Raw genomic sequence first — 23,026 nt, 5'->3', positions numbered from 1 at the left:
TCTTTTTATTTTTGATTACATGATTACCGAGTCAGGTTTATAAACTAATTAAAACATTTGTTATTTTAGCTAATTTAATCCAACCATCCAACTTAGACTTACAATGATTAAAATGCGAATATAAAATTATACTCTATTTTTTTCAAGTAAATTAGCTAAGATTCTTGGCTAGATTGTAAACTAGTCGCTATTTTAGTTGAAATTGCGTTTTCTATTAACATAGCCAACGGTTTGGCTAGTTTACAAACTAACCAACTAGTGTACACACCGGCCAAGTTTTACACATTAGCCGTAACACACATATCTCAAAAAGTAATAAATAATCATTCAGAAATCAGCGTTTGCTTTTGTTATTAATACTTATGTATCATTTGAATTTTTCAGAATTTTTCTACAATTTATTCAAACAAGTTAATTAATGAATATTCAGTCGTATTTTTTTATTATACCTAATGAACAAATTTTTAATGATTTGTAGCTCGAAACCAAAATTCTATTACAGTTTATTTTTGTAACCGTAAATACGCCTCTGAATAAGTTAAAATTTAGTACACTCAATAGTTACACGGTTTCATTCAACTGAATAAAAAAATAAAAACTTTCAATTATGTGAAAGGTTGCCAAAAGGGTTTTGTGAACAGTCGAATGTACTAACTAACAGTTGTGTTTTCAAAGCTACTTAATTAATTATTTAAACTAAAGGGTTGAGTTTTTGCACTACTCTAGTTGGAATTCCGTACGTTTTGAAATTGTTAGTGGGGATAAATATGTAAAACAGTCCCAGCTTGAAGACGCGCCATAATTAATTTAAATTATGAATTTACTCGAGCCGATATATATCCTTTAAGATGCAAATGTTTTCTCTCCTAATCCATGAATATTCCAAAACGTAGGAAATCCAGTTATGAGGGTAGGAATCGGGCATCTATTGTACAAAAATGCGAGTTGTGACCAAAAATAGCCAATCGCGGGGAAATGCAAAACACGGCCCGAGTTGTAACAGCCGTTTCCACAAGTCCAGGATATTTACATATCATTGCCAGGCGGGCTTCCTGTCTGTGCAAATTGTGTAAAATCAAAGATTAAACACGGTTATACACCACCTGCTAAATATTTACAAGCACAGAGGAGCATTGTTTATTAGTCACATCTCGTATTTATTTAGTAGAGACTACTGGGGGTGAAGCCACGTGGAGGAAGGGTGTGCGGCGGTCGGGTATCGCCGTCAGAGGGCGGCCGGTGTACTTACGTCCGGTGAGGGGGTGCATCAAAGTTGGGTGCGTGTTGGCGGCGTTAGCAGCTTGCTGTTTGGGCTTGCTAACCTTCGTGTTACTTTTAGCAAACTCCAGTCGGATCGTCTGAGGCATGTCGGGGTCAAACCGTACGCCCTGCTGCAAAATTGCCCACAAAATGTGTGACCGTGATGTCAATATGCCCTTATTGCTACGGCGCCCAAGACGCAGCGGGGAAGCGCCTCCCCGATGCGTCCTGCACACCAAGTGCACCCTAAACGCATCACAACAAAATCTGATTGCTGATAAGGCAGGTATCGAGCGCTGATAAGCCCCGGAATAGTGGCAATGCATCAAATCCGCGCCAGGAGCCGTCCAATTGCATCCACGGGGGTGCAATTTCTCATGATTTAGACGCTGAGTCTATATCTCGGCAAAAAAATGATTCCGGGAGTTCGTAATCATTTTGCCGGCGAAAAGGCAATCAATTTTCGTTATTAGCTGATTCCATAACGAATGTTGTAAATAATTTAGGCGAGCACTTCATGAAAGGTTGAGGGAAAATAGGAAAGGAGTCAGTTATCTAATGCTGTGGAAAGCACACAGTGCGGGTGCATGCGGCACAATGGAAGTATGTTACAAGGGAAAACTTAACGTTTAAACACTCTGAGAGACCCACCTGCAAGTCTTGCTTTGCTGCCTCCGCTCCTGCCCGAGTGTTGAAAGTCACAAAACCCACAGGCTGGAATGATACGAATGGGTTAGACACAGGATCACACATCTATGTATTTTTTTCAATTTCACTTTTTTAATGACACGAATTGAAAATGGTCTACAAGAACTCTTGATTGGTTCATTCAAGTTTTAATAACTTTTACAAAAATTTGCATACTTGTATTCTTATTAACTTAACACTTTTTTTTATAAAAATTCGATTCATGCTAAAGCGTAAGCTAAATCGAACAAAATCAAGCAGAAAATGCAAATTTTGGGCCCCAATCTTGTGGTGTTCTCCACCAATTTAATAAAATTCTCCAACAAAAGTAACATTTTTTCCAAAGATAATACGTGTGTATTTTCTATTATTAAAGGCATTGGCAACTTATTTTACCTTTTTTATGTTTTAACAGAAAGTGAAAATATCGTTCGTTTTAAACCAACAGGTATTCTTTTCAACATTTTCGTCGATTGGAAATAAGCGAGATAGCTTCACAACAAAAAACATTTGAACTTAATACTAGACTACGGATATCTAAAATTTAGGATATGAAACAACGTAGGTACATATAAAATGTCCTCGTCTTCGATAGTTCCGTTATTGTCACCAGAGGCGCAGTTGTTCCATTACCGTTCAAGTTTTCAGAGCAATGAATTTATGAAAATAGTTGTAATTAAATAACGGTTAGCACAAGGTGAATAAAAAAATACAGACAGATAGAGCAGTAAATTCTCAATAGTAGAAACAGAAATGGTTAATACAAAAATAAAAAAAGAAGAAAGGTAAGAGCGGACCTTGCAGGGGACAAATCCCTGCAAGATTCGCCAACTAAATAAACTAAACTCAGCGGCGTATTTAACAAAATTTAAATATTTTTTCATAAAAAACTTAAAAAAGTTTCTGCTACGAATGTATTTTTTTGTTGTACCTATTTAATGCGAGAATTTTGATTTGGTATTGTCATTGGCGGATAAAGCAAAAAAACTGTGTTTAGGATGAAACAATAATCATTATTCACTGCTAGTGGTGGCAAAGGTACTTTCCTATGTTAGTGGTATGTTTTGTCAGCTAAAAAAATTATTACAATCTGACCCGCGAAGTAAATCCCTCTTTATTTTCGTGCGTATATTTAAAAATTCAATTTGCCAGAAACTCACTGAATTATGCTGAACCAAGCTAAAAAAGCCACCAAATTGGTGTTAAATTATGTTTTTTCAGCCAATTCCGAACCATACACTTGCTTATTATTTCAAAGGTCTTGATCATTTAATTTTACTTTTTGACATAAATACGGATATCTAAAACTTAGGATATGAAACGACGTACAAATAAAACGTCCCTGTCCGTGATAGTTCCGTTAATGTCGCCAGAGCCAGTTGTTCCATTACCGTCCAAGTTTTTAGAGCAATGAATTTATAAAAATAGTTGTAATTAAATAACAGTTAGTACAAGGCAAATAAAAAATAAAGGCACATAGAGCATTAAATTCTCAACAATAGGAGATAAAAATAATGCAAAAATTATATCCTAAACTATATTTAAAAAAATTTCAAACCTTTACCAATTTGTACTCTGCCTCATATTTTTCAAAACGCTGCGAATACGGTTACAGATACAAGAAAAATGTGAGGAAGAAAGTTGTATAGAATCAAATTTCCTGTAAAAAAGTCCGGGAGACCATATCCCTTTCTTTAACCATTTAGGCCCCAAAGTCATTCAAAGACGCTCAAGCGACGGATTTCCTTCATTTTGCCGGTGGTCAAGTATTGGAAAGCGAATTTATACCAAAACCGTTGAAGATAGAAATATGGTGTCGCAGACTTTTTTGTAGAAAATTTAATTCTATAGAACCTCGTTTCTTACACATTTTTGTATCTTCAACCGTATTTGCTGCATTTGCAAAAATATCAGGTGGAACACAAATTGATAATTTTAAGCGATAATTTTTCGCGCACTATCGCCTATTTATCAAAGCGCTGCAAATACAGCTGAAGATATAAAAAAAGTAAGGAATGGCGTTGTAGAGAATTAAATTTTCTACAAAAAATTCGTGACACGATATTTCTATCTTCAACGATTTAGGTATAAATTCACTTCTCAATGCTTAACCACCGACCGAAATTAAAGGAAATCCGTCGCTTGAGCGTCTTTAGGGCCTAAACCGTTGAAAATAAAGATATGGTTTCTGACTTTTTTAAAGGAAATTTAATTCTCTACAACTTTCTTCTGAACATGTTTCTTGTATCTTTAATTGTATTCGCAGCGTTTTGAAAAATACGGAAAGAAGGGCATATTTTAAATTTTAAGTAATTTTTTCTCATGTTTCTCATGAAAATTTTAGTCGTTAGCTTCTCTCAGTTTGCTGAGAATGGAAAGCTTAATATTTCTATATTTTTTCCAAGTAATTAGTAAACTGGTTGAATTTAAATTAAAATTTAATTAATTAATTTAAAACGATTTGTCACCGAGACGCTATAACGTTCGAAGCGCCCTCATTTTACTCTACCGTACCAATTTTTTTTTGGTACAGAATATCGTACGCTTTTATATCTCGTTTCGTTTCCTAAGTTATAATTCTTCGTATACTAGACCAAATGCTCAATAGGCGGTTATGACGTCATAATTTCAACTTTAAATGGAAATAACTTGAGTTAGAGAGCAGAAAGGGTTTTCACTAAAACGTTTTCAATATTATTATTCAAGACGAAGTTGTATTTTAAGTTGCCAAAGCCAAATTTTTACAACTTAAAACTATAATTTAACTATTCAATTCTATTTTCAATTATAGTTTTAACATAATTTAAAACAAACATTTTAAAATTTGCAAGATTAAAGAAAAGAGATGTTTTTTTGACGTTCTTTTATATTCAACTGAAGCACCAAAGTTCTGAATATCGGAAAAATTGTCTGTTAACACTTGTCGTTGGACACTTACCGAGGCGGTTTTTCCATTTTTGCTTGTAACTTTAAGTAATGATCCCTCGTAACCCTAAAACAAGAAAAACAGAAATTGAGTCGCCGAAGCGTATAGTTAGCCATAAATGTGTTTAAATTGTCGTTGCTAAATTGGATTTTCTATCACATAAATTAAATTTTGGTCTAATTAAAAATAATTGGACTAGAATGGATTACATGAACTACCTTTAAACGGCAGACTAAGTGAAACGGTCTATAAAATGAAATAAATTTACCTCATAAGCCCTGAATAATAAATACAACTCCCGAGGCTTGGCATCCATAGGTAGTCCGCTTACGAATAATGTCCGCACCTGGAAAAAAAATTATATTAAAGACGGGGAGATGAGAAAGTTAATAAACGTGCAAGCGGGCGACTTGTCTCTCCCGAATAACCGTTAATTAATTTTTTATTCCACTCGACTGGAAAAAAATCAACATTTGACATGAGTTAATGTCGTATTAATATTCCGGGGGTGTATTGTTTGAAGCTGCAATTTAAATAATTAAGCGAGCTTTCGTTGCAGTGGCCGACTGTTTTATAGACGTGCGCTGGCAGCGAGCTTTCGAGTAGTCGTTGAGCTTTAGAAATGAGGATGAAAGAAAACCTGTGTCACACGAAACCAGGCGTTCTCTCGCCAAAGCTAAGGATGAACATTCCGAGTAAACAAATATCCTGTCTTTGTGCCTACGCCCTTTTGTATACCCACTTCACCGTTTATTGGGGATGTTGCTTCACGTCAAACGTGATTCATATGTGTTAGATTACGCGACAGAGTCAACAGCTTGAAAAATTCAATAACCGGCATCTCGACAAGCAGCGATCCATCCGGCAATTTTATTAATTTGTTTATTGCTGCAAAAGTTCGAGTGTTGTTTTATTCCGGTTCGATGTCAATTAAATGTGACTTGAAAGCGGGAAATATCGACATCCATTCTCCGCAAACTTGGATTTATGATTTATACCCTTCACGTCGCGTCTCGGAAGACTTCTAAGGGGAAACTTTCGCAAACTATTGAAAAATCGCGCAGATCGTGTCGGGGGCTTGCACAATATTATACATCATTTAAGAGTTGATGTTTACTTTGTGATACTTTCCCAACTTAATCGCTTCTTTAAGAAATACACAGCGTTCAAGTGACGGATTATTTATCAAACGCAGTTCCCTTCAGTTTCGAAAAATTTACGCTCTAATTAATTTGTTTTCATAGTCAAGCATAAACAAAAATCATAATTGCTCTGACGCATATCGAACCAAAAAATACATAAAGGTATTGTTTGTTGTTTGCTTGGTATTTCATTACTTTTGATAAATAACGTGACAAACAAATCTAGAATTAACCTATATCAATGTTAATTTAGCGGGTGTACCGCCGAGAATACGGTTATAATTATTGTTTTGATAATAATTTTCATAATTAGGACAACCCTTAACAAACGTCACGTAAATGCTAGTTGGAACAGCTCGAAAAAGTTTAATTTGACAAGGAAAATTGCTCAAACCCGGGGGGATTCAGGTAAAAGCTTCGAAACAACAAACTTTTTTACAGAAGAGTGAATCGCAACTCGCAAAATGTAAATTCTAGTTCACATTAAAGGTATTGGCCAATTTGCCACACAACACATCAGTTAGCTCTCTTAGCGCATAACACAACATGCGTTGAGTACATATACAGGCTGTTCCGTCTAAATCCCACATTAGAAGTATTGAAAGTTCTAATAAAGATATTTATTTGCAAGTTGTTACTCAGCTATAATCGGGTGAGTTTTGCTCAATGTAAATATTTTCAAGATGACGGCACTTCCGGTTATACCGGAAGTCGCTATCAACTTTCTTATTTTAAATGGAAAGCTATGTTTTTCACTGCGTTTTTGGATTAGTTGAGTTATTTTGAGGGAGTTTTTATCAACTTCTCCTATACCTAAGTTTAACCGTTTTCTAAATAATTAAGATTTTTTTGAAATTTTTGGATTTGCATCTGTCACTTAAAAAATCGGTAACTCGCTTAGTTTTAGAGACTTCGAAATCTTATTTGTAAAATTACAAAAGAAGACCTATATCGGTTCTTCGGTGTGTTCAAAACTGAAAATGAAATTATAAACCCAAAAATTTTAAGATTAAGTTTGGACAATTTCAAGTACCCATAACTTAATATTTTCAAATGGCATGTCCCAATTTTTATTTTACTAGGTGGAGGAGAATTTTGTTCTGCATCGATCTGTATTAGTATTCCGTATACCTATCTGTGATAATTTTCAAGTTATGTTGGTTTTTTTGTCCTTGTAGGAAATTTCTTACTAACCATAGCTAGTTTTTGCATAGTTTGCTATAAAAACATTTTTGATTAAACAAACGACAAACTTTGTTCAAAATTGTGTTATCCATCCCCGTAAAACAAAATAAATTCATTGAAAGTTGGTTTAAAAAACTTTAATTTCTTACATTTTTTCCTTTCGTTACCATGGCAACTATGAGAAAAGGCCTATGGCTAATGAATTTGTCAATCTCAACAAAAAGTTATTGTAACTTGAAAACTATTAAATATAAATATAGGGAATGCTAATACGGATCGATGTAGAATAAAATTCTCTACGATTTAATGGAATAAAACTTGTGGCAATTAATTTAAAAAAAATGGAGTTGTGGGTGCTTAAAGTTCTGAAAACTTAACTTTAAAAATTTGGGGTTTGTTATTCTTTTTTAGAAATTTGAAATCACCAAAAGAAAGATCTAGGCTTCCTCTTTCAAATGAGCTGAAAAATATTTCCAATTTTTTTAAAATGGCAGAGTTATCGATTTTTGTACTGGAAATTCAAAAAAAAATTAAATACCCTGAATAATTCGTAAACGGCTAAATTTAAGTATAGGGAAAGCTTACAAAAACTGCCTTAAAATATCTCTAGTAATCCAAAAGCGCATTAAAAAATATAGTTTTCCATTTAAAATAAGAAAATTGTTAGCGATTTCCGGTACAACCGGAAGTGTCACCGTCTTGAAAATATTTTCATTGTGCAGGACCTAAGCGTTTATGGTTGTATACGAATTTTCAAATGACTATCATTATTAGAACTACCAATACTTCTATTGTGGGGTTTAGACGGAACACTCTGTATAATAATATGGTAGTGTTTAGTCGAAAATTAGGCAATTGCATTTCATGTAGCCATCGTATCAAATGTAGCAACCAAAAAACTGAGCTTCAAGCGAGAACATTGTTTATTAATACATTACTCCCAGTTAAAAATGGTGGAGGCGCCAGGTCAAATAAGCAATTTTTGCTCCGAATAATTCTGCTCATGTGTTAACACTCTAATGTGTAAAAATGTTTCACTTCGCGTAAGTCGTGAAATTTTTGTTTGCATAAGATGCGAAAAACGTAATTAGGTTTGCGGGAAATTGTGGTTTTCTCGTTATTCTACTTTGACTGTTTTAAAATAACCCATTTTTCTCGCAAAGCTCATTTTAAGTAGGTATAGCATATTCTGTTTACAAGAAAATCCCCTATATTACAACGTTCATCTCTGCGTTTCCTCGAATTTAATCTGGGCGTGTTATTATGTTTGCTCCATGAACCGTGCGTAATGCACCTTGTCTAATGGAAAACTAAATAATCAAGTCAAGTTTGGCAAATGGGAGATGTGACGGCTATTAAAAGTAGCAGAATTGGGGCCAAGGTATTGTTCTTTGCCAATTATTACATGCAAATCTGGAGTGTTAAATTACAAAAGCATCCTGTTTGAATTAATTCCGCTGTATCGTATCGACCAGGTGCATTTACACGACGATTTATCACCGATGGGCATTATCCAGACCGCAAGGGCGTGGTGGAGTCCCTTGACGTCCGTCTTTGCCGTACAAAAACATAAATTCGGGGGGGAAATATGTCAAGTTCGAACAGTGGACAGTAGGTATGCACGCATGTGGGCCGAAGGTAGAATTGGCGTGAAATGTTGGCAGGCATTTATATTTAATGCCGGCAGAGGCCTCAAGTCGATGCATAAATATTTTAGCAGCAACAGCAGCAAGAAATGGGTCTCTTCTGACAGCCTGTATATTACGATCCTACCTTTAGCTATGCACTCGGCGCGTGCTCCAACTTCATAGAAATGTTACGGAGAATATTAATAAATATTTAAGGCGAGGATCGACAATAAAGCTCCGAATGTAACTTCTTGTTAGCATCGTGAAAGCGATATTAACGTGAACAGCGAGGATATGTCAGCTTTGTTAGATTGCTGTAATTACAATTTGAAACTGTCTAGATCTGTGACATAATTCGCTTGCTTTCTCAACAACCTGAAACCGCATCCAAGTTTCCGAGTATTTATTACCGACTTTAGCTATTTTATTTAATTAACAGCCAAGAATTACACATATTTTGCGAACAGTTTAACTCGCATCTCCTACTTCATTAGGAATATTGAGGCCTTAAACTTACACACCGACGAATTTCGGGCCTTTGTTGAGATTATAACTTGGCGAAAGACGCGGTTTGGGTACAAGAAAAGCGACGCTCCACCTATTTGTCTTCAGTAATGAATTTTAATGGCACAAAGCTAATGTTATTTTTCCTAAACAACCCCTACGTTCTATTATTGTAGCTTACGTTTATGCCCATATTCTGATCCCTTCACAAATTAATTAATATTTAACGTGTTTCTACGTCTAAGCAAAAAACGGGAGACAAAGCGAAAATCAATACGTGTCAGCCATTTAGCAAAAAGCTTGACCAATTGAATAACTCACGGAAAAATCTGGGCGAATAATTTTCATTGTCTTGTAAAACGTAATAAATTTAGTTTGAAACGCATACTAGTGATAATGCAGTTTTTTTCAAGGCAAAATATTAAAGTTTGAAGACGAGTCAAAGTTTAGGAAACAAGCACCGGAACGAGAATTTACTACAGAACAAGACGGAAAAGTCTCATGGAAGAGCTTCTTGCACAAGTTATTATTTTTCAATTTACTACACTTTCAAATTAAATTTGAACTAGACGTTCACTTTAGAGTTTGGAATTATAATAAATTCACACGAACCAACGAGAAATTATAAAAATTATAACAATTTTTTCCCCTTTCTCGTTTTCAATTTTGTGTTTTTGTGAACGCTCTTCATGTGTGAATAGACCTGCGGGCGTATTATTGTCATTTACTGTAATATCTGCTTATCAAGTGTGTAAAAGTACTTGTTCAGTAGATTTCAATTATCCGATTTAAATACAAGCCATTAAACCTGTCCGTAATTACAACCCGCAGCCGCGTATGTACGTGAGCACATTGTTAATAAATGCAGCATTAGCGAAATAAGGCATTTCCAATTAATAAAGATTTAAATACACCTGCATTTGACAAACGTGTACCAGGAGGCGAAAAAGCGCTTTTTCCGCCACACACGATATTTCGGGATTAATTTCAGCAAGCTTTCTTGCGTCAGAGACTGCAAGCATACCAATTAATTATAAAAAGAGTTGCTTGCACAAATACTAAAGCTGGCGTTTGTGTTTGCGTCCAAAAAGCGATTTATATTTTCATAGATAAAAAGTCGAGGCAAGCACACATACAACATAAGGAGCTTATTTAGAATGACTCGAAACTGGGGGTTTATTACTAGTGAATACCTTCATTAATATAAAGGACTTGGATGAACTTGCGGTTACGTTCCGGCTATATACGTTGGTCGGCTGGTGCCCCCTGAGTCTCTCCTTTACGTTATGAGATATAGCATTTGAAATATGCATAGCAGCGCTTTGCGATATCAAAAGCCCCACTGAATGCCTGCCGAGAAAGAAGCGTTTGCTCTCTAAAGTCATTATTGACTCGCATAGGTATGTTGTGAATTGATAATCAATTAACTCGTCGGCGTCGCTTAAAATTAACCCAAGCAATCGTAGAAATATCGCGTTTATTGCGCGGTTTTATTACTTGCCGTGGCATATCCATCACTTTTCTAATATTATTTATACATGAGCTGCCTCATTCAAGTGATGGTATTAAATTGCCTACAAAGCACTCATCTTGATTAATGCGATGCTCCAGTTTGTGCTGTTGTGCGGCCCTTTGGACGTTTTTGGACTGGTTAAGGAGCATTGGACGGGGCAATAAAAATCGTCTCGTGAATCTATAACAGCTTTTTTGCGCCCTTTCTTCGGCTAAATAAGTTGTAGCTTGAGGGATTTTTATCGATTCAGCGTGGCTCTGGTAGCAAAGCTTTCGGAAAGCTCCAAGTCAAACACGTCGGTCGGTACGTCGCAATTGCAGTGTACACAGAGCATTTGGCGAAGCGGTTAGGTTATGTAATGGCCTAGACGGGGTTTCTGATCTGAGATAACACACGCCGTGGTGCGGTTCCTGCAATTGCCGTCTCTCTATTGTTTTACCATCTGCTTTGATTGTGTGTGGAGAATGGAAACGCCGACTAATCATTTCCCTCTGTTATAATGTGTGATTGTTCGCTTATTTGCTCACGAAAATTGTATACTCTTATTGCCCCTCACGATCATAATTCATGCATCCTCCCCATGCATTGTTTCATGACCCAGTTGTGCAGCTATCGACGCTTTGTAGCATTAATACGACCCGAAAACATCAAAATTAATTCGGGACTGGGGCGCAATTTATGGCGGTCGATTTGGACTCATTAGGGCCGACAAATGGGTCCCAAACTTGGACCCGACAAACAAAATTTTTAAAATTACCAGCACATTTATTAAAAGTGCCCTACGATGTAAATCTAATAAGATAGATTAAAAAATACTACAATAATAAATAAACGTCAATTTTGAAAATTTTAGTCAAATTTACGGACCTCCAACGAATTAGTTGAGGGTTGTGTTTGAACGAAACATTTTCTACGTGATGTGTCCAGTTTTCGAAATATTTCAGATTCAATGGATATTGGAAGATGAGTCATATTGTGCGGCGCAAGCCGAGTGCGAAAAGCTCAAGAGCAACTGATAGACACTTTCCAGCGAGTTTTGTACACTATTTTTTCTACGACACTGGAGAAAAGCCATTTATTGAAAAAGATTTTGATGAATTGCATTTAAAACTTTTTTGTAATTTGCATTGTATTGGTAACTGATTCATAAGTATACAGGCTGATTCTTTTAAGGCCTACATTAGAAACTTTTTAACTTCTACTATAGCTCGAGCTTTAAGATTTTGTACACAATATAAATCGTCCATTTTCAGTTCAACTAAATTATTTTCAAAGTGGTTGAATATTCGGAAGGACAAGAAAATGTACGCCAACTTTAAAGTTTTAAACAGTAACCACCTATTTTTATTGTATTTTTGAATTTGCCTCTTGAAACTAAGTAAAATACACCCTAGTTGTTAGTACTTATCTGTCATAGCTTTTGACGTATGTCAATTTTTTTATACAAATTTTTATTTGCAGAGATTTATTTAAAATATCACAGCTTGAGAACCCTTTACAACAAGTGAATAATTCTTTTTGCATTTGACAGTCAAAGGTTTGAAGAGTTTTCACAAATCTTCAGGATTGTCAGCTGTCTAATTAAAGGCTACTATGATTTTTTGAAAATAATGATTAAAAAATGATTTTTTCAATGGAAATAAAAAACATCAATTTTTATGCAGACTGAAGGGTCTTCTCAACTTTTAAGAATTGTTAGCTGTTAAATTGCAAGGCTACTATGAGTTTTTTTAAATGATGACAAAAAAATGATCATAAAACAGTTTTTTCAAATGGAATGATTTGATAAATTGAAAAATTTGATAAAATTGTGCTACTAATTAAAAGCAATGTTCACCATTTTCATTCAAAAAGTTCAAAATGTCCGACTGACTGAGTTACTATACATAATTAAATTTAATAATACAATATAATTATAATATAGTATAATATAATAAATATTATTGTTTTACTGCTTAGTCAACAATGAACCAGCTAAAAATTAAAAAAAATATTGTAGATTGACAATTGTTAACCATTTTGCAAAGTCTACTTGATTAGCTATGAAAATTACGAAGTATAATCTGTTTTTTGTGATTTTTTTCAAAAACTGTAAAGATAGATATAGGACGTATTGATGTTCTTTCGATTGCCGTTAAAAAAATAGGGTCGTTCCATTTGAAAAAACTTTACATATCAGTTTTTTGATAACAATTTTGAAAATTTTAGAAGACTCTCCGAACCTTCGGTTATCGAATACGAACAAAATTATTCACTTATCGCAAGGGATTCAAAGGCTGTGATATCTTAGATAAACCCTTGCAAATGAAAATTTTAACAAAAAAAATTTACATATACCTAAAACTATGACATTTAAGTACCAACAACTTGGGTAAATTTTACTCATCTTGAGAAGGTAAATTCAAATATACAATAATAATTTGTGGTTACTATTTAAAATTTCAAACTTGGCGCCAATTTTTTGTAGTTCCGGAAGCTTAACCATTTTATAATTTAATTTAATCATTAACAATTAAATAACAATAATTTACAAACTGTTTAGCCAGTTTACACAATATCCAGCTACTTTATAATGCACAGATTAACCCTATCATATCGAAAAGATTTATGGCTGTGAACGTAGACCCTAAAAGAATCACCCTGTAACCCTGTAATCATCGCCACAGTAGTCGACTTCCATCCATCATGGCCCTCAAATGTTGGAATGTCGGCGGACCGTCGAAAAGAGTATCCTGTGTATTAATGTTTTAGATTTTTTAGGTTTAAATAAATGGCTATTTGTTTAAGGAAGCTGCAAAGTTTGTTACGTTTATTCGCACCTACCAGTTGTCTTGCTTCTGAGCTCTCCTTACAGATAAACAGAATAACAACTTACTAAAAGCTAACAATTTTGTTGACATAATAATGCACAGGTTTTTGACAAAATTGACATCTTTCGAATAGATTGTAGGAAAAATATCTAAGTGACTTGCAGCGAAGCGAAATAATGAAAAATACAAATGTTTTTTCCAGTAGATCGCGAGAGATGAAATAATCAATGCGAGAGCATTTGTACATCTTAAGCCGCCGATATAACAAGGTTATCTGAAAGCTTTTAGTGGCGCGAATGCCGGGCACGTATTCCGGGTATAAACTTAAAGCTCGCAACAACGATTGGCCATCGCGTATCTTCGCCAAGATTACTTACTTTTCCACTTACTTCGGCTTTTACCTGGCGATTAAAACTCTAGCAAAACAAGAAGAAAATATCGGAAATTGAAAGCAAAAGAAGAGCGCGCGAAAGCTTTTGTATCAGAGATGTAATAAATGATTTAGTAGGGTATCCGGAGGTAATTCGTGTAAGATCAGCGACCCTATAAATCTCCCCGGAGGGTGCGTTCTTCACCTGGAATTCGGATCTCTCCGTCAGCGCGTTAACAAGAAAAATATGCAATAAAAGAGAGTCGTTTTCGAAATGGTCGTCTGGCATTTCGGCGAGTAACATATTACGGAACGTGTTTGGTTATTCTGCGAAAACAAACTATGATCTTGTACGAAGACAGCTAGAAGGATGGCTGCGCTACTTTACGGAACGCTGTCCCGTGACTAGAATAAGAATCTCGTCGAACACGCCGAGTATTTTGCAGCTTCATTTATCCATGACCGGAATGAGATGCAATCCGGTGCCGGCTTAATAAGACTCGTTTGTCTCCGCGCCCAGATGCTCAATGACAATTTTTTCAACAACAACAAAGCGGACAAATTGCAGGAAGCCCTTACCACACATTTTGGCAACGCGGTCGATGAATTTCCGCAAAACGTGATCGCCTGCAATAAAGCTCATCAAGAGCGTCTATTGTGGCGGCCAACCAATAGTTTCATCCCTTATAGATTCAATTAAACTTTTTGCATCCGTTTTTTGGAATTGAAATTCGTCCGTAAAATTGAAAAATGCCAAGTTATACGCCGGGCATATGATTCTATGCCCGACAGAACATGTAACTCAATTATGCTAACAGACGTTTCCCAATATTCCGGTTCATATATGCAACGAATCTAAACGTACCTCGACCTATGAAATCAATCGAATTTTATATTTTATTGCGAAAAACGAATCCTCCCGTGATTGTTAATTACAACGCCGAACACTCGCTCCACATACAAATTGCTCGAACCGGAAATTAAGCCAAGTCGAAGTTTTTAAATATGCGAGGGCGAGATTTCTGATAAGAATGGGGAAAATTGAGTTTCAAAGACTGGACATGAAGTATAAATAATCTTTGCCAACTCATTATATTCGGCGCGGAACGGGAACAGTGTCTATTACAAGATTTCAATGGATGGTGAAATCCCAAGAGTCTTGTTAGAATTAAATTAAAAGAACCGTGCAAAAATATTATGCGAACCCGCGCTCTTTAAATATCCCATTCAGGTTTGCTCTTTGTTAAATTCGACGTAATGGCAAGTGTTTAAATACGCGAATGACTTTTTATCATTAAAGGGATGCTCAAGAGGCCCTTAATTCCGTCGTAGCAACTAAATTAATGAGAGGACATGTCATGTCAAACAATTTCTTCTTCCATACCGGGCGTAAAAGCGATCATTTTTCAGCACCGGCCGGTGATTAGTCACGCAAATTACCTATTTATTACCTTTGGTGGTAACAACGTGATAATGTGTCCTCCGGGAATCCTCCCTGTTATTTTATTTAAGGTTATATGTATTTGCTATTCTAGCAAATATACGCCATGTTTCAAGGGATCACCCGTAATCGACCACATAAATTACACCAACTGAAAGGAAGTTATAATTTACTGGAAGTTATAATTTATCGAAAATTTCTGACGAGTAAAATCAATATTCCAATAGAAAAATCTAATAAATTACTCCAGTTACACGTAAACGGTTCCTAATCCATTAACAACAATTGCCCGTAATAAACTTTTCGTCCAAACGATTGATTCTGAATCACAAAATTAGTAAAACGAAAACAACGCTTAGGGTCGCTGTTTTAAGCTCGAGGATTTAGCAAGCGTCCTAGGAATATTATTTTCATATTAATCAACTTTGAAGAAACTTTGTCTTAAAATTTGCCTAAATTTGAATAAAATCATCGGAGATACAGGGTGACCCAGCGGTGTGTAATCGGTCTATAACCTTTTTGCTATTTGAAATATTACCATTCTGTTCGATCGACTTAAAGTCCACAAACTAAAAATGTTACCAAAGTTATATTTTTTAAATGGAACACCCTATATATTTTTTCATAATTAGATTTTACGCAAAAAATAATGTAACTTTATATAAACAATTATGGGTCTATCTCTTTTCGTTTCGAAATTATTAAACTTTTCCTTATAAAAAAGATCAATTTTTGAAAAATCACTGCAAAGTCGCTTATAAATATTTTTCGATAAATTTGCAACAGAAAAATTCAGAATACCTTGTAGTTTTAGTAAATCCGCAACTTTTAGTTAAAGCACGCCGATAATATACAGGGTGTGCCAAAACGCAAAAAGTTAAATAACTCATTTTTTTCAAATGTAACACCCTGTATTTTATTAAATATATTCAAAGCATTTTTGATAAGCTTTCTAACGGTATGGAGTTTCCATAGCAAATTTAAAATATTTTTCGAGATTTTTCAAAAAAATATATTTTATTGCAAGACAATATGTTAGCCTAGAATCTGATGGTCAAATGGTAATTAATTTTTTGATATGTACTTATGTGTTTAATTACACAAGTAATCTAATTATTATCTGATACATAAATGAATTTCACTTATCAAGAATTAATAATAAAATAAATAAAAAAAAAATTATTTTTTTTTGAACACTTTAAGAAATATTGTAAATTTGCTATAAAAACCGCATATCAATAGAAAGTTTATCAAAAATGCTATCGATACATTTAAAAAAATACATGGTGTTCTATTTGAAAAAATGAGTTGACTATTTCCTAAAACTACAAGTTATTCTGAGTTTTTCCGTTGCAAATTTACCGGAAAATATTCATAGGCGACTTTGCAGCGATTTTTCAAAAATTGGTCTTTTCTATAACGAAAAGTTGAATAATTCCGAAACGAAAAGAGATAGACACATAATAGTTTATATGAAGTTACATTATTTTTGTGCGTAGAATCTAATCATGCAAAAATATATAGGATGTTCCATTTAAAAAAATATAACTTTGGTTCACCACCCTGTATACAACACCCTGTGAACAATAAAAATGTTTTTAGTTTGTGGACTTTAATTCAGTCTTTCGGATAATGAAAACGGCATTGCAATTTTTTAAACAACAAAAAAGTTATAGATTACGCACCCCTGGGTCAGCCTGTATGTGTCCGTATTCGTGGTGGAGTGGCACAATTCTAGTAGAAACTGGTAGCTGAAGATAAAGGCCCCGACCGCTACAGCTTGAAAAGGAAAGATCGGAATTTGGTGGAAATCTCTTTAGAAATTTATCCAGATGTCCTCTTTGTTTGTCCGGAAGTTTCCTCGTCCTCTATCACTAATTACCGGGAACAATGGAACGCGACGTGGCGTATTGTTCGCCTAGACCCGAGTCGCACCAATTTTTTCTTCAATTAAATCATTAAAGTACCTTTTAAAGTCGTAAGGTGTTTTAATAGTTGCTCGGTTTATTGGATCTCTGAAACATTGCGCCAGTTCGCTGCTCCCTGGGGGTGTCAGCATCCACTTCTCTCTAGATATACCACCCCTATTGCCGCGGTAATGCCGGCTTTAAATAAAATAAACAACTCGCATCCAAGAACGATACTCGTAACGGCGATATCTCCACCTGAAGTTCAATTTTACACAACTGGCTTGAAACTTAAGACACGTCTAAATTCTGGGCCACAGTTTCAGTTTTTCCCCGTCATGCTGTAAAAGATGAACTCTTGGAAAGGTATCGGAGAATGATCACCGTATGAGGTTAAACATGTCAAATTTACGTCAAGTGCCAAACGCTAAATCGGATTATCTTCTAATACCATTACCCGCCGTATACATCCCCAAATCAAGCAATTCCGAGTGATTGATGCTGCATTTTTTCCGGCCGTACACTTTTAAGTGCATTAGAGCACCGAGACAAAAAATCTAAGTGAAATTATAACGAGCTTGCAGCGTAATGCTGTTAAGTTTTAATGCAGTTGAAGCGAGTCGCTGAAAAAACGCAGAAATTAAAAGTCAACAGCTATATGTTCAATGAAAGGATAGAGCTTTTCAGTAAGCATCCGACATAAAATCGTCGTTTCCAGGAGTTAATTTCGTGTAAAATAACTCGTTGAAAATCACATTTGCTATAACACACGGGATTAAACCGAACGACGTCGAGTTCTACGTTATTGTTTTCTTCCTAGTTGACATTCTGGATGAACATCTGTCACACAAAGCGAAGACGGGGGGCATTCCCTTACTTTGAAATTATATAGCAGATGTGGAATATTGCTTACGGAAGATGAAATACGAATTTTGTAAACTCGGAACTTGCGTTTTTTATTCATGCCGGTTTCAGTTATTAATCGAACTGTGATAAGCCTTGTAATAATTAATTCCGGAGGCAATTTTGGGCTGGGCTGAGTTAATTCGGTAGTTTGTGACGATGTAATCTCCGTTCCGAATGTTGCTATTATATGTGCATGACATGTTCGAATTAATAATAGCACGATAATGCACTCTAGCACTGTTAAAATTATCTAAATATGCAAACAAAAGCGCGCAAATTGCCGTTTTACGTATTATGACAATTTAACTGCAAAGATAAGAGCAAGTAAAATAATAAAAACTCGCTAGAAGCCGGAAGTCCAACTCCGGAAATTAGCTCAAAGAACGAGACCGGATTCGCTTGTAACGCTATTATTAACTATTAGCCTTGATAAAGATATTATCAGTTTTTTAGATGAAGCTTCGACAAAACGCACTTTCAGTGTGTGGCTTAGTAAAACATACACAGCTTCACCAACCGAATTCCTCCGCTTGATCGCAAATTGAAAATGTTCCGGGCATCAGTGCAGCTTATCTGGAAATAACGGGTTCTCGGTACAAGAGTGGACATTCGGCTTAAGCTTGTTTGTTTATGTTGGTTTTATCGAAATCATAAAACAAATATTAAACCCAACCAGGGGGAGATGCATAATTATTTTTCCGCAACACTTTCAAATTTGCGTATTAATAGACGTTTGGAAAAAATTGATCATGATTACAGCCTGCGGAATGAATTATAGGTAATTAGTTCTTATAAATATGGAAATATAACAGGTTCGTGTTCATACAAACACATTTCTTGACATAAAGTCAGAAAAAAAATAACTCAACCTTTTCCATTTGATTTGATAAAATGAAACTATTTTATAAAACGCAATTTCATTGTGGATTCTTTCAAAAAACATGCCACCGCAGTCAAAATTTTTTATTCATTTTTCAGTTATTTCTTATTTCTTTTCCCTGTAGTTTCAAAACGGTCGTATACAGCCTGTTCTCTCTAAGCCCCACATTAGAAGTATTGAAAGTTCTAATAAAGATATTTATTTGGCTACTCAGTGATAATCCGTAGAGTTTTGCTCAATGAAAATATTTTTAAGATGGCGGCACTTCCGATTATACCGAAAGTCACTATCAACTTTCTTAATTTAAATAAAAAGCTGTGTTTTTCACTGCGTTTTTGGATTAGTTGAGTTATTTTAAGGGAGTCTTTGTCGGCTTTCCCTATACCTAAGTTTAACCGTTTTCGAAATATTTAAGAAAATTTTTGGATTTGCACTATTTAAAAAATCGGTAACTCTTAGTTTTAGAGATTTCGAAATCATATTTGGAGAATTAAAAGAGAAAGCCTATATGTGTTCTTCAGTGTGTTCAAAATTGGAAAAGAAGTTAATAACCAAAAATTTTAAGGTTAAATTTGAACAACTTTAAGTCCCCATAACTTAATTTTTTTCCAATTTTTATTTTCCTAGATGGAGAATTTTTTCTGCATGCATCTGTATTAGCATTTCCTGTAGCTATCTGTAGAATTTTCAAGTTATGTTGTTTTTTTTTACATGAAATTTCTTACTAACCACAGCTATTTTTTCATACTTTGCCATAAAAACATTTCTGATTAAACAAACGACAAACTCTGTTCAAAATTGTGTTCTTCGTCCTGTGAAAACAAAAGAATTTCATTGAATGTTGGTTTAAAAAAAACTTTCAAATTTCTAATTTCCCACATTTTTTTCTCTCATTGTCATGGCAACTATGAGAAAAGGCCAATGGCTAATGAATTTTTCAATCCCAACAAAAAGTTATTGTAAATTGAAAACTGTTAAACATAAATATAAAGAATGCCTATACAGGTCGATGCAGAATTAAATTCTCTACGATTTAATAAAATAAAACTTGTGGCATTTCATTTGAAAAAATTGAGTTATGGGTGCTTAAACTTCTGAAAACTTAACTTAAATATTTGAGGTTTGTTATTTGTTTTTAGAAATTTGAAAAAAATCAAAGGAAAGATCTAGGCTTCCTCTTTCAAAATTCCAAATTTTTAAAAATTGCAGAGTTATTGATTTTTGAACTGACAAATTCAAAAAAAATTAAACGTAAACGGCTAAATTTAGGTACAATGTGTTCAAAAATGGTTGTTCATCAAGTCGACTATGAAATTTAAATTCAGTGTGCCGCTTTGTTCAAATGATTATTGTAGTTTCAGTACTGTCATCTGTGTCAAATCATTGGAATTCCTTTTTACTCATTTTTTTGTATTTTTAGGCAAAGTTGTTTCAACTGTAGGGTTTGTTTGGATTTGTTTTGTATTTCCGTGATTATTGTTGTTGTCTATTCTCTTGATTTTAGATTTTGACGGATCTGTCACTTTGACGGCATTTACAATTTAAACTAAGCGGCACACTACGTTCAAATTTCACAGGTGACTTGATGAACGACCATTTTTGAACACATTGTATAAGGAAAGCTTACAAAAACTACCTTAAAATAACTCTAATAATTCAAAAACGCATTAAAAAATATAGCTTTGCATTTAAAATAAAGAAGTTGATAGCGACTTCCGTTATATCTGGAAGTGTCACCATTTTGAAAATATTTTCATTGAGCAGGACCTAAGGGATTATGGTTGTATACAACAAATGACTATCATTATAAGAACTGTCAATACTTCTAATGTGGGGTTTAGACGGACTGTATAAAAAAATAGAATTTTTTAAATTAAGATTCTGTGAAACGTGCATTCTGATCTGGCTTTTTTTCCCTCAAAAACCCTCTAATAAATATTAGAACTCATTTCAAATTGGCATTCCTCAAGGAGAAGAGGGACAAATTGCGCTATAGTGAAATTGACCAGGGAGGCAGGGCGTTTTTCTGCTTGAAACTTTTTAGCAGAGTTAATGATATCTTGAACATGTACTCCGCTGTGCATTTGGAGCGTTCCTTTGACTTTTTCGCTCCATACTCGTCGCGAATCCGAAGCTTTTCAATTTGAAATTGAAATTTACATAGTTAACAGGTCAGACGAAGCGTGAGTCAGCCTTGCTTCGTATGATTGACATTCGCCAAGCGTTGTAACACAAAACCAGCACCGGTACACATAAGCTCTCGTAATTCTCGTTAGAAACGTTCCAAAGGTAAAATGGATTGATGGCCTTAATCCGTGCAATGCGTTGCGGCATACTCCACTAAAGTAATCGACAATAAAGCAGCCAAGCGCAGCAAGTGCCATCTTATTTACTAAGATTCGTTCGTGCGTGATTGATCGCTGGAAAAATGTTAAAGTGGCGGGAATTTAATTTACGAGATGGCGTTGCTCTTCTCCAATCCACTTCTTGTCAAGGATTTGTTCGAGATCAGGCTCCTTGCTTTTTATCCCCATTAGCATTAATTTTTATGGCATTGTTGCAACGTGTTCGACACCAATTTCCGGAATGTATGGGGAAGAATCAATGGCGGAATTGCTTTTTGAAACGAATTGTTCAGTTGCATGCTGAAACATATTTGCTATTTACTTTCATTGGGCTATAAGTCCTCGCATGAGTGCTTAAAGCGATAGAGCTAAAGTTTCTTTTGTTGGATGAGTACGAGTTAGTCCACGGTACGCTACGTTAACCCCCCACACTGGAAATTCGAGATTCTTTCCTGTGGTCAGACAAACCAATCCTGCGAGGAATTCGGGACTATCCTGCCATGAATTTTCACGCTCATCACCCGTGAAACGACCGAACACACCAATTTTTATCAATACGAAACTTGGATCATTTTTTGCATAAATAAGTTAAATAGATCAGCTGGTTGCTTTTACTTATTGTAAAAATCACAATTTTTAGGGGCATATTTAGCACTGCTTGAGCCCGCCTCCGGTGAGATCAGGGTGCGATGGAGTTGTAGATGAAAAAAGCGGTAAAATTAATCGTGCGTAAGTAAGGAAGATTAGGTGGAAGTTATTCAATTGCGTTTGCAGATAAAGTAAATGACCTGTGAGTAAATTCGGTTTAATGGCCATCTATTTCCTGCGATACCCTGTCGCCATTATGCAATTACGCTAAGTAATTGCTTAGAAAGGGTTTTGTCCGAATTCAATAACAGATAAGTCGGGCTAAAATATGAAATAAACGGCTGCAAACTTTAAGAAGAGTCTAATGAGCGGAAATATTTCGCGAACTAGATTTACGAACAATAGGTGAAAATTCCTGCGAGCAATGAAGAGAAGGTAAACCCGAACTAACTTTAGTTGGGAATTATCAAGCCAAAATATGTTAGCGCGTTCATACAGCCACTTTGTTTACAAGAACGGGGATTCTTGAAGCAAGCATTCTTTGATCTGCACGTTCCGAAGCGACGTGAGGGAATTTTTACGAGAAACGCGAGCTTTTATAAAGCTCCCCTTTCGCAAATCCGGGACAAACCTGCTCAAGATCAATGGCGAGGTGACATTTGTAATTGATTTATGAGTTTTGTCATCATTCAACGTCTTTCCTGCTCTCACACTTCAAAATTGGTTTCCTTTCAGTTATTTCCAAGCTTTTTAAACACTGCTAGGTCAATAATACTATTGCAGAATACAATGTATGTTTGACTTGTATAGACCGACTTCACTATTGATTCAACTAAATCACAAAGATATACACTGCAAAATGAATTTTAATCTACGAAACCAAACAAATTGAACAAATACCTCGAGAAATGATACCAAGTGTTCCAAGCAAGAG

General features: G+C 35.1%; 2 protein-coding genes across 8 annotated transcripts in view; one reads left to right on the top strand and one right to left on the bottom strand.

The window, feature by feature from the left end:
- Positions 1-23,026, top strand: part of Sou (Souji) — a 218,301-nt gene that overhangs the window by 61,339 nt on the left and 133,936 nt on the right. The window lies entirely within an intron of this gene.
- cpo (couch potato) overlaps positions 1-23,026 on the bottom strand; it is a 115,128-nt gene that overhangs the window by 9,087 nt on the left and 83,015 nt on the right. For 6 of the 7 annotated variants that reach the window (XM_064356019.1, XM_015983438.2, XM_015983456.2 and 3 more), the window contains 4 exons: positions 5,142-5,219; positions 4,886-4,939; positions 1,912-1,974; positions 1,250-1,391 (listed from right to left, as the gene is read on the bottom strand). In XM_064356019.1, the coding sequence (XP_064212089.1) occupies positions 1,250-1,391; positions 1,912-1,974; positions 4,886-4,939; positions 5,142-5,219 (337 nt within the window). The remainder of the gene's footprint in view (positions 1-1,249; positions 1,392-1,911; positions 1,975-4,885; positions 4,940-5,141; positions 5,220-23,026) is intronic. The other variant, XM_015983444.2, reaches the window with a different exon arrangement.

Source organism: Tribolium castaneum, chromosome 4, assembly GCF_031307605.1.
Source record: "Tribolium castaneum strain GA2 chromosome 4, icTriCast1.1, whole genome shotgun sequence".
NCBI classification, from domain to species: Eukaryota; Metazoa; Arthropoda; class Insecta; order Coleoptera; family Tenebrionidae; genus Tribolium; species Tribolium castaneum.
Note: the sequence above shows the minus strand (reverse complement) of the source record. Positions and strands in the feature narration are given on the sequence as shown.